Consider the following 13,305-nt stretch of genomic DNA (forward strand, 5'->3'; position numbering starts at 1 on the left):
TGTGTGTACGTAATATATGAATCTGCGTCATCCCCCTGCACGTGCTTCCATGTTACATAAACTATGTTAATAGAAATTTTAGCATGAAACAACCTGGAAAGAAAGAAATGGGACACGAAATCAGTAAGCCACTGATAAACACGAACTTTTATTTTTACATAACAAGCTAAGAAAAACACAATAACGCTAGAAAAACAAGAACGGTAAACTGTAGAACATGAAAGTCAACAGAACACCCCCCCTCATTCTGGAACCTTCCAAAGCAGGGCGGGGTTACGGCTACGCCCAACCGGCGGCAACCCATATAAGGCGGGCCCTGCTGCCAACACTTGGTCAGGAAATCTTAACGTATGGGGGAGCCGGAGGAGAGGCAGGGGCCAGCGGAGTCCAGCCGCAGCGGCCCTAGGTAGTTGCCGGTAATCCCGCCACATGCCTCCTCGGCCCAGCCGCAACGGGCCTGGATAGTTTCAGGTAGTCGCCCAACATGTCCACCCGGTCCGGCCACCAATGGCCAGGGACCGGGGCCAACTGAGTCCGGCTGCAGCCGATAACCTAAGGAAGCCCGGTCCAGAGAAGAACGAGGCACCTCTTTCTTTTCCCCTCCGTAACAGCCGCAGCAGCTCTGGGCGGCGGGATGTCCTGCACGTACCTCCACAACAATTCGTCCAAGTTGGGCTGGGAGGGAGAGGCGACGCGGACGAGCCTCTCCCACCTCCACGGATAGGAGGTCTCCCAGCCCCCGGCCCAACGCCGAACACCCCCAGCCAGGTGATGGTGCCCCAATACTTGCGCAGCACCGAACGTGCAATGGTGCCCATATTCTCGGAGCACCGAATATGCAATGACTGCGCCGATACTTGCGCAGCACCGAATGTGCGCCACAGGTGGCCATACTTCCACAGCATCGAGCATGGGCCTTGTGGAGCACAGGGTGTGGAGAGACCATCGTGCATGCCCATGGAAGAGAGCGGCCTGGAGTGCACCGGAAGAAGGAGACGGCGCGAACGAGTCTCCCTCGCCCCCCCAGGTGGGGGCATCACAGCCGCACCCCAGCCGAATGTCCCGCTTCCACAACACAGAGTTCCACTCTCTATTTTTGTCCCCAAAAAGGTCTCTTCCACTCTTGCAGACTCGATGAGAGGGGACTGCTGCGGGGCCTCAAAATGGCGTCTGGGTCTGCTGGAAGGCGGGCCTCGGCCACTAGAGTAACTTTGAACAGCAATGTAACTCGGTCGCTCGCCCACCGGAGCACGAGCCCCCACCTCCGACAACATCTCCACAGCCTTGAAGATTCTACAAAGGTCCCCGGAGGAACCCTCGGCCACTGCAGGCCTCCGGTAAGGGACAACTGCCTTGATCGCCAACGAAATAAACATGACGTTGCCACTCCTTCTGTTAGCATAAATTCTAGAACTGCCGAAAAGGACTCTGGTCCAACTGCCGGTTGTAGGAAACATTTTTCTGATGCTGCTTCCGGATTGACCCGGCACCGCCCAAAATGGCGCCGGTATCAATAGGAACTTACGAACACCTCGTGGTGTCCCTTTTTACTATACAAACTTAATGTTCTGCGACATATATGACCCTTTGTGCACTTGACAAGAAGAAAGGGGAGCTCACTCAACGAACAATGTAAAAGAATCCCGTTGAAAATGATGATTACAAATGTACAATGTATTATATTTTTTTATATATATAGCTGATGTATAACCTCGCTTATGACGCACGCACATGGTATGCATATAAGAAATCTGATTGCAACTAGTCTGACTATGCTTCTAAATTATGAAATAAACGCCCCCGAGCCCCCCGGCCAACTGATAGACGTTTTAGTTTGCTACAAGTGAATTGATAACCCTTTTCTAACGTTTTTATTGCTGCAGAACGACACCCCCCACTGTACGCACTTTAGCCATTGCCGTGTCCGGCCAAATACGACTGCACCCTCTTAAATCCACGTGCTATGATTTTGCAAAAATAAAGGTCTTCGAAATAATGAACGGGTATTGCATGCTTTATTTGAAATATGGGATGGGCGGGAGAGTTCTTTTCTGTGCACCCTACTCTGCTCTCTCTTTAAGGTTATTAGAAGATGGCTGCCCAGCCCTGGAGGACGGATCGGATCTACGACACGATACTCTGCCTTCAAGGTACGCGACTGACTCATGAACTCTCGCAGGGAGGAGGACCTCGGCTTCCAAGGATGGGTAAAACGAACGGTATAAATGAGGGAATGTAAAAGAAGGGTAAAATAAAACGATGTAAATGTTATAAAGTACGACGTTCAAAGGTATTAGGGAACAGAGCTGACCCGAGGACCGAAGAACACTAGAATGTCACAGCGTTGAAGGAGATTTAAGGACCCCGATAGTGAGATACATCTATTAACTAGATACCTCGCACTAGGCACCTCTGGTTCCCTTTTTTTACGCTTCCCCGCACACGACCTATAAGGACACACTGCCCCCCCCTACTCCAGAAACCATATCCCCGAGGACTCTACCCCGAGGAGGAAAAACGAGTATGAGGTAAGTAAAAGAACTCTCGAATCCATGTATTTGATATGCGCGAATGTTGTCCCCCTCCGTTCCCCTCTTTTCCCTCCCTCTGCAGGTTACATCAGAGATTACAGCCTAGGTGTGGCGAAGATCTGAAGCCTTGCCATGTCTGATACACGAAGCAGACTAGCGCTGCAAGGTGGCGCCTAAGCACGCCTACAAACTACTCACGTAGCAAACAAGCCCGTAAAATTAGTATGATCTGATGAAAAATGATCACCCTTAAACCAGGCTGCACGAATGAACCCATGTCACGTATGATTCGAAACTATGAGAGAATGTGTGTGTGTGACTGAAGCGTTGACTCAACTGGTCGAAGGACCAAGAGTGCAAGAAAGTGCGACACAATGGTACCTCCTTTTTCCTTTTCCTCAAAGCATGCCCCCTCTACCCTGTCTAATGCTCGTCCGCCTCAAACTGCATGCTTTCAAGATTCTAACGCAGACCCATAACTGTCCTTTGCTGTGTAATGCACTGAATAGCCTTTCTCGAATACACTGCCACCCTCCTGTCGCACGTGTACTATTTAGCCTGCCGTTGCACTCTCTCTCTCTCTCTCTCTCTCTCTCTCTCTCTCTCTCTCTCTCTCTCTCCTTCACACTCCCACTCTTCCGAGCGATTAGCTCCGAAATTGGCAGACTACCACCCCTAGCACACCACCCAATTGGCTTCAAATACCGCCAGTATTTGCTCAAACTTGTCTTTAATGCAATCGCCCTAACGCTGTGCCACTACCTCTCCTTTCCGAAAACTATTTTGAATTGACCATAAGGGAAAGGACGGGTAAGACGACTGAGGTTCCCTAATCTGACCCGTAATAAGGGAACTACGTCAGCGGCTCCCCTGATGGAATAGAGTGCCCCAGATAGCGCGACCTTCCCCGTCCCGAATTGTCGCGATACCCAAACCATAAAGGTAATCGAAACCTCCCCATCTTCTCAGGACGCACCCAGTATTGCGTTCAGTTGTCCCCCGATAAGAGTTTTTAAACTATCCTTCATCCCCCGATTGTAAAAGGTGGGTCGACTCGCGCCTAACACAGGCCAGCTGTGGTTCCTAGAAATGATTTTTTTATATATAGGAAAATTTCAGAGTTTGGAATTCGAGAAATGCCACTGAATGCTCACCAACTGAACTATGGCCTTCGGCCGATAGTACCCTTATAACCCAAAGTAAGATGACGCCCCCCATCACAGTTTTCTATGTCCCTAGTTGCCTTCCCATGAGACCCCTGTCTTTTCTAATTTAGTAATTAGGCCGTGAGAGGCTGCATAGGAACCAGAATGATGTTTTACAAAGTCAAAGATTAGACCGAAGCAAAGAGAACCATTACAATGAACGTTGTCGAAAAGCGAAAATGTTTAGGTAAAAGGCAGGAGGCATTGATAATATGAAAAATGTTTAGCCTATGTTCGTCCCACAGCGAGATGCCTGTTAGTACCATGCTGATAGCTCACAACACCCTTTTTGTAAATATAGACCCCTAGAGAACGGTAAAGCATTGTCAGGCTTGTATTACAAAGGTGGGTCCCCATCAGATGAACTGTCGTGATTATATTAAACAATCGTGAAGGAAAGTCATAGTAAATCCAGCAAGCTCACCATCGATCATTTATATGTCAGTTGTGAACCCTAACATAACGGACGTTTCTATTCTCATTTACCTGGGGCTGGGAGAGAAATAGACTTATGTGGTTACTTTCCTCTACCAATTCTCTAAAGACTGTCTTTTCAAACTCCTTCAAGGGTACGGCTGTCGGAGGAAATAAGGACCGGATGTGGGAGCACGTGGCCTGACTACAGACTATGGAACGTCTGCGACATGGGCCAAGGCGAGACCGCGACTGAACGGAGCTGCAGGACGAGGCACTATCTCCGACAAAATGAGAGGAAAGGGCTAACCCGATGCCCCTGCTCAAATGTTCGAATGTGTGCTGAGAAGTCCCCGCTCTCTAGACCCGGTCATGAGCCCGCCTACCAGAAATCTCTCGTTCCCCTAGTTTGTTCCCGATCTGGCCTTGCTCCATCCCCCTTTTTCTCCGACCTACCCGATGGACTATTTGTACCCTCTTCTTCCACCTGAACTTTTGACTATTGATTCCAAAGGACACAGGGCGAAAAAGACCTTTTTGACCAGAAACGCGAGGAAAAGGTCGTGCCCTGCAACACGGAACTTAGAATAGAGCTGGACTCGTAGCTCCACCGCCGGTGCTCCACAGTGCCAACAGAAGACGAAAAATTGCTGAAAACTTACTAAACCTCGAACATTCCTTCACTATCATTTCTGCTACGTCTCGTTTCTCTCCCAGCCAACATTGTATTAATTATGTAACAATCCATCAGTTCACCTTATGAAATGTACTCACTGCCCGCACTTCGAATCATTTTTGTATTGCATTACTATGACTTTCCTGCTAAACAAGTTTATCAAAGTTTATCAATAGGCCCGCCTCCTAAAACTAGAGATCTTAAATGTAATGTTTACGACTCCTTCACCTAGGGTTCCTACTGCTTCTTCTTATGCCCACCATAATAGAACTGAGTAGAAAATGAACCAGCAAGATGTCTTGATTATGTTAAAGGGAGGACTGTGGAAAATTAGTACGGTTTGGTGAACATTATCTGCGCCATCTTGCCTTTTCCCTGACGCCACACTTTTGTCGTGCGCGCCCGCCATTTTAGGTGCCCCGATCAGGACCATCCCTTTTTGCATGCCACTGGCCCCCGACATAGCCCTTCGCCCACACCAAGCCTGCACGCTGACCAACCCCCCCCTGCTCGCACCTGCCTTGAATCATAAACCCCTCTTCAGCGCGGCTCTGCCTCAGAACCTCATCCTGTTCCCAGCGCGACACCTCCCTTCTTCCCTTTCCTGGTCCCCGGCCCTTTGATGCAAACCCCTTTTCCCCGTGTGCCCGTTTGTCTTCCTCGTTCCCAGGCCGACACCCAGCTCTGCCGATACTATTCCTTGCACCTCCCCGTGCAATAGAAAGCTTCCCTCATCAAAGGACCCCCGAGTTGATCAAAGCCCCCACCCATGAGATCCGATCGAACCCCGCATTCCATGAATTGGCGGAATATCCAGCTGCGCGATAGTCATCACCTGTTGTGACCAGGGTGGGGACTTCTACTGTAAATGTGTGTGGGAACGGGCCCGAAGGGGGGATTCCGGGAATGTCTTTCCGTACATCAAAGCATTGCCATGAACATGTAAACTGTAATAAAACCGCAAAAGGCTGTATATAAGGGGCCAGGCCTCAGAAATAAGTTAGAGCACCTCAGAACAATACCTGCTGTCTGTTTTGCTGTGTTCTCCTCCGGAGAGAATAAAACCTTGTTTCCTGCTTTCCAGTCTCCAGCGCCTGCCTCTTCATTGATTAATAATTCGTGGGTCACAGAGGCAATACCGCCGGGCAAATATCGATTGTCCCCGACCCAGGTTTTACAGGACCCCCGCCCTTATGGCGGGCGGTCCAGATTACCGATGGGATGGCGGGCGGACTAAGTCCGCCCGTCATCCTAATGGACCCCTAGGTGTCTACAGCATCATGGTGGGACTGCTAAGAAGTGCAAAGGGGTCTTTACTTCCAACCATCAGTTCATCAGTGGTCCTTGTATGTACACACAGCTGCACCGTCTGCACGCCTAGAGGTGCCTAGGGTGTGCAGCTGGTGCAGACCAGGCGCCCTACAGACATTTGGGTCTGGCCAGTGCCTGTGTGAATGGCCTCAGATGCTGCAGCGTTGCTCACCTGCACAGCCGGGATCTTGCTCACGACCTCTTGCGGTCGACTCTCTTTCTGCTTCTTTTTGTCTTTCTTTTTCCCAGGATCCTGCTGCTGCTTCTGTGCTCTCCAGCGTACCAGCACCCATCCCAGCATGCTCTGCAGCTCCGCGAGCCTCTCTTTTATCTAAAGGAAGAAGACAACAGGCTAAAGAGTGCACAGCTCCATCTCTACTCTAGCATATGGTGCCTCAACGCAATGCATGGTCCAGCGGTTAATTTGCAAAATAATAAATGCAAGGGCTCTCGTCAGGAGTGCCAGCGCTGCCCATGATAGTAACAACACAACTACTAACCATCATTCTCCTACAAGTGTGACAATTCAGACAATGTTGGACCCCAAAGCTAGAAGAACGATATGGGCGGCAGGTAATAGTAATTTTTAATGTATATTGAATCAATAATTAACTGTTGTTGTGGTCATCTCTAAATTAGGCAGACTGCGCCACCTTGTGGCAGACTGTCACAAGTGCCAGTGTTGACAAATAAGTGCCAGTGCTGAGCACCTGCAAACACTGGCTCAAATCAAGCACTGGCGTTGTCAAAAACAAGGACAATCCAAGCATTTAAATGTCTGCCATCACAGTTTGTTCGTGAGCACATAACAGGAGGGTGCGCCTTACAGTGGGCAGGTTAGCCACTAAGGTGCATTGAAGGTCAGACACTTTGGTGGGGTCCAGGAAGGACCTCTCCCCCAAAATGGATTCCTTGCAGAGGCCTTGCCCCCTCTTACCGTGTCGGTCAAGCAATGGTCTTCGGCGATCAGCCTCAACCCTACGTCAGCCAGGTCTTCAAACTCCTTAAACTTCACTTCAATCTTTCGCCCCAGCTCTTCCTTCTCCTTCGTGGGGGGGCCGTCAGCATCCAGGCCCCCCGAAAAGACCTGGGACCTGGTGTCCTCGGTCCAAGAGCTGCGGAAACAAAAACAAGAGCACTGGACATTGAGCACAGCGCGAAACGCCTCGATTTGGGAACATAATTGAATCACTCATTCATAAACCACTTGTTTTTCTCTTATTATCAAAGTGTCACCAATTATGGGAATCAAATTATAGGGGGAAAACGGGGTTCAGAAGTACCCGGGTTTGGGAAAGATGATATGCGGACAACTGCTCCGTAAGAAACTCCCAATGAGACCATCCAATGATGGTGACTTATCAAGGAGATTTGGCAAAACCAGTAGGGAATTTGGAAAGTAATGTCATAATAAGAAAGAAAAACAATAATAATAATAGTAAGAAGAAGAAAATATCAATAGTAATATGAACAAAAGAGCAAATAACAACATCAACAGTAATAAATCATCATCACAATACCGTTAATGAAATAACAAAACAGATTATAAAAAAAAACAATGTTGGTGATAAAAATACCAACAGTAATAACAACAACAAAAATAATGACAATAACAGTAATGAACGGTCCAGCATCTGGCGTCCTTAGCTGATGCCAAACATTTTAAAAAGAAGCACGCGCGTGCACATCATTGGAGTGAAAGGGAGAGAGCGCGCACCTTGTTAGTAAGGAGGGGAAAAGTAGCTTGCAATTTCCCAAACTGACCGCTAGGTGGCAATAGTATCTATAGAATGTGAGATTATAATAGGACCGCCGCAAAGCACAACTTTCTGAAGCAGGGGCGGTTGTACGATGTTACAACGCGATCAAAATGATCGCGGTACATCACAACACATCTTTTACAACGCAAGTCGTTACCACGACTTGCACTGCAGGGTGCTGGACTTAGGAATAGTAAGATTTACTATTGCAACTTCAGCCTACGTACAGTAGGGAAGGTGTTGGAATAGTAAATCTACTATTCTTTAGTCTAGAGCGCCCTCCAGCGCAAGTCGTGGTAACGACTTGCGTTGTAAAAGACGCGTCGTAAAAACACCGCGGTGTAAAGGTTGTAGACCGCAGGAGGGGCGGCCTCTTCTCCTGCAGTGGGTCGATTCTCCCAGCACAACTCGCCCTCCACCCCCCTTGACTAGTTTCAGCTGGGGGGAGGGAGAGAGAGGGACGAGTGCATGCAGAGTGGTAACATGAACACAATCTGGTATGCAGAAATTTAACAGTAAGGTGTAATTCACATTACACTTCACCCCATAAACTATGGGTATGTTACTGTGTCATTCCTTCCCAAGAAACACATTTATTTCTCCCTGTGCCAGGAGTAAATCCGCATGAAGTTGGAAAATACCTGAAGACTATTGTCTGCTCACTCACCTACAGATGTACATCCACTGTGCTGGTTGGAACCACCCAAGCACCCCCTCTCACACTCACACTCACACTCACACTCACACTCACACACACTCACACACACACACACTCACACACTCACACACTCACACATACACTCACACACACACACACACTCACACGCTCACACACACTCACACACTCACACACTCACACTCACACACTCACACACTCACACTCACACACTCACACTCACACTCTCACAGTCGCACACTCACACACTCACACACTCACACACTCACACACTCGCACACTCACACACTCGCACACTCACACTCACACTCGCACACTCACACACACTCACACTCTCACACACTCACACTCACACACTCACACACTCACACACTCACACACACTCACACACCCACACTCACACACTCACACACTCGCACACTCGCACACTCACACACTCACACTCACACTCGCACACTCACACTCACACACACTCACACTCTCACACACTCACACTCACACTCACACACTCACACACTCACACACTCACACACTCACACTCACACACACACACACTCACACTCACACACTCACACACTCACACACTCACACAAATATTACCCATAAAGCCATCTATGCTGGGACACCAGACTCCCTTACAGCCGACCAAACTTGTTCTGCTCATACCCAGGCAGCAAAAGACACACACATCTAATTTCATATAAAAAAAACATTTTCAACCCAATTTTGAATCTCCAAATGTTTCTATGTTAATAAGAACAACCTGGCGGGGGTGCATAAAATAAAGATCTGCAAACGTGAAGTTACATTAGTTACATTTCTAAGTCACAAAATCAGGTGTGGTGATATTTAACCACAGAGACGCAGTTTAGCAGTACAGATTGTCACCTCGCTCGCACATTAATTACAACTTACCAAAGCAGAGTAACAAAGTAGGCAGAGCCCCTGCTGTCCAAGGCCCCCTGGGAAAGTGAACTGTCTCTCTTTGACAACTGTCTAATCATTTTCTCTATCCAATCCTCTCCCTTTCTGCCTACAGCTAACTCTGCCTCTCTTCTCTGTGCCATGTTTAAGATTTTCGGGGTCACAACTAAGATGCTTCAAATATTTTTTATGACCCTGTGAAAGTTTAACATATAATTTAGTATTGTTTGCTCGCATGCGGGCTTGAATTAGCAGGAAATGGGTAATACAATTCAAAAATTGTTCTATAGAGTGGGCCCAAGTCATTGGGGCCGATTCACAGAACTAACTTGAGACAAAATCCTAAACTTACTACTTTTGGTATTCACAGAAGTTAGGATGTTGTCTTGAGTCTGTTTTAAGTCTGTTTTAAAACAAACTTAAGACAAAATCCTAACTTAAGTCTGTCTTAAGACAAACTTAAGACAAAATCCTAACTTCTGTGAATACCAAAAGTAGTAAGTTTAGGATTTTGTCTTAAGTTAGTTCTGTGAATCGGGCCCATTGCCCTCCCCGGGGTCGCCCGAATCTTTAGGATGATGCTGTACCATAGCCTTGTCGATAATCTGATAATCCTCTGAGTACTGTCAACCAATGTACTGGGGGGAAAGGGAACTCCTGCACAAAAACAATTCTTGCAAAGCAGGCCCCCTTGCACCATGGCGCAAGGGTGTCTGCGTTGGTGCTAGGATGCCAGAAGTGTGCAAGCGCAAGGAGAGAGCAGAAATATTGCATATCTTCGTAAATATGGAGCATTTATGCCGGGAAACATCCCTTACAATGAAACTTTTACAACGCAGTGCTTTTACAACGCAGGTTTTACAACGAAAACCATTACAACGCATTGCACTGGGGGGCGCTCTAGGATAGGGAATAGTTTTAATTTACTATCCAACACCTTCCCTACTATCCACGGGGACTGGAGTTGGAATAGTAAATTAAACTATTCACTATCCAGCACCCCAAAGTGCTATGCGTTGTAACAGCATGCGTTGTAAAAACTGCGTTGTAACAGCATGCGTGGTAAAAGCATGCGTTGTAATGTCATACATCCATTTATGCCCTTTCACGCAATGCAGCAACTTTGTATCCCGCCCTGTGTTGTGAAAATTATTAGTAAATCTGCCCCTGAGTGAGTGATTGATCAGCCACAGGAATCCGTCAATGGGCCAATATTAGGTGGTTAGCTCTTCTTAAGCAGTAGATGAACTTACCATGCAGCCATTTAATGTGTCAAGACACCCAGTGGGTGATTTACCCATTGTGGAGCTACCACCCCTCAAAGGGCAGCTCTTGAGCATGCAAATGTACTCAGTGAGTAGCCTGCTACTCAGTGGCTGGTGCGCCACAGTCAAGAGTGTCTCTAAAACTTGCTCTACTGCTGGTAAGAAGGCTTCGATCTCCCAAGGAGGGACCCATGGCTACCACAATGTGCTCAGTGCATGACTGACCAGAGGCTGCACTCAATTTGTAATTTGTCAGTGGTCTCTTTAGCTAAATTAGTTCCCATTTCAACACCGTGGACTCGTCCCAATCCGGATTCCGCAGCAACCACAGCACCAAAACCGCCCTCATCTCCGCCACCGACGACACCAAGACCACATCCGCAGCTAAATTCTTTTCGATATGAAATGACGACCATCAGTGGCTGCATCTCCTCAAGGCCAATTTGCCATTGGTTGTATGTTCTTACAACAAACTCCGTAGTTACGCATGCCTTTACCACCCATGCGCTACAACGGAATGGTTTTTCCACGCTTATCCTTCTCCACGAATTCTTCCGTGGTTACGTCATATGTCGTAAAGAGGAAGCGGAAGTTTCTTTCCGTTTCCTCTTATACGACGCCGATTGCCTGCACATCTCGACTTCAGGTTTTTTTTTTTTTTTTTTGGGGGGGGGGGGAGCCCCCCCAAGCCCCCCTTTTTTAATTGTACCCTTTACCACACATGCCTTTACTACGTACCTCATAGTAAACGTATGCGTGGTAAAGGCTTTCGTTGTAACCATGCATGCGTTGTAATGCATGCGTGGTTAAGGTTTTCGTTGAAATGGCCGCGTTGTAGTGGCCGTTTCCCTTTGCCATTAATTAAAATTCCCCAATGGGTAACTTTCATTCAACTGTTCATTTACTGTACAGATCTTCCAAAAGAGAATGTTATGTTACATTACTGAGTATTTGATATAGCGCACGACTCGTCGCCGAAAGGGCATCTCTGCACTGAGGTAACAGAAAAGTTAGGAGCGGCCATTTAGAATAGCCAGGGTTTAAGCTGCTTTTTGAAGCCTGCAAAGTTGGTACAAGCCCTGATGACAAAGGGTAGTTTATTCCAGAGGTGCGGGGATACATATGTAAATACCTGTCCACCATAATTAGCCTTGTGGATGCGCCGAGGGCAGAAAAGGAGCCGTTTCCTTGATCTAAGGTTTCTATCTGGGGTGGGAGGTGTGGTGCAGCGGCCAGAGCAGCTGACTTTGGAGCACAGGGTTCACGGTTCGATCCCCGGCTCCGGCAGCAGCTCAGCTCAGCACCATGTGACTCTGGGCAATAGCTCACTTAATTTCTACGACAGCCCCCAGCGCCTTGAGACCCGTAAGGGTGAGTACTTCGCGCTTTACAAATACGGGTTTACATTTATTTACATTTATGGAGAATGGGTCTGACTTGTATGGTCTTAGTTGCTTTTATACAAAGGTCTTCATATAAGTGTTACGTGTCCAGGGCTCGAGCAATCCTGCTATTGTGAGGTACTTCTGCAATGATTCTGTTGGTAACAAATGAAATAAATGGACCATCTATTCAAAGAATTACTCTGAGGTAACTCAAATAAATGTATGAAGACCTTTAGATTACTGACTTGACCAGAGCTTGACACGAGTTGTAGGAAGGTGGAATCTGACTATATGGTTACCCCAACTTTTTTCCTGGTGTTTTGCTGGTTTTCGACTTAGTTGGCCTGGGACCCTGCTATTCAGGGCCCCAGACTATCTGCTTTCTCTAAATGGACTCCATGTACTTTAGATACATACCAGATTGGTTACTGGGTCACCCTTGTGGGCCCCTGTATAGTGTACCATAGGTACCCAGGGCATCGGTGCATCCAAGGCCTACCAGGGGCTGCAGCATGTATTATGCCACCCCTGGCTGGCCATCCAAACTGACACCACAGGCTGATCACTCAGCCTGGGCAAGGTGGTGAAATCACCCCTTACTTAGATATAGTATACCTATATCTACCTTATATATAGACACATATAGTCACTCCTATAGTTGGTTTTATGTGAGAGGGTGCCCTAGCATGAGCTGAGCCCTCTGCAGTTTTCGGGAACCATCTCCTTATAGCTGTTCTATGATATAGCCATACCATATACTCTTAAGTGCATTATAATCCTCGTGGTTAATGCTAACTTTGGTTTGGCTTTATCAAAACATGTCGTGTAAGGTGTCAAACACTTTGGAATACTACCCCCGCCAATTCTAGCAGCAGGGGTAGCATTCCACCCTTCTAGAGGGAAAAGACATGTATGTTACTGCTTTACCCGGTTAAAGTTAAACAGAGCTTCAGTATCACAAAATGGATGCTGCTGCCACAGACACAAGTCTGACCTCCTGCTGCTGGATGAAACTTTGGCAGGGGAGGCCTGGACAATAGGTTTCCTGTCCAGGGAGGTGCCAGCACCTCCCCAGACAGGCAGATGTGTATTGAGACTGGGAGGGCTGCATCAGCAGATGCTTTTTGAGACACTGCCTGGGGCACACATGGTGCTCCA

The 13,305-nt window shown here is 47.7% G+C and overlaps 1 protein-coding gene across 1 annotated transcript in view; it reads right to left on the reverse strand.

Annotated features, from left to right (window-relative positions):
* Window positions 1-13,305, reverse strand: part of LOC144762155 (uncharacterized) — a 269,735-nt gene that overhangs the window by 94,700 nt on the left and 161,730 nt on the right. The window contains exons 21-22 of the mRNA XM_078647312.1: window positions 7,075-7,252; window positions 6,310-6,468 (exon numbers count right to left, since the gene is read on the reverse strand). Coding sequence (XP_078503438.1) covers window positions 6,310-6,468; window positions 7,075-7,252 — 337 coding nt within the window. The remainder of the gene's footprint in view (window positions 1-6,309; window positions 6,469-7,074; window positions 7,253-13,305) is intronic.

This window comes from Lissotriton helveticus, chromosome 6, assembly GCF_964261635.1.
Source record: "Lissotriton helveticus chromosome 6, aLisHel1.1, whole genome shotgun sequence".
Taxonomy (NCBI): domain Eukaryota; kingdom Metazoa; phylum Chordata; class Amphibia; order Caudata; family Salamandridae; genus Lissotriton; species Lissotriton helveticus.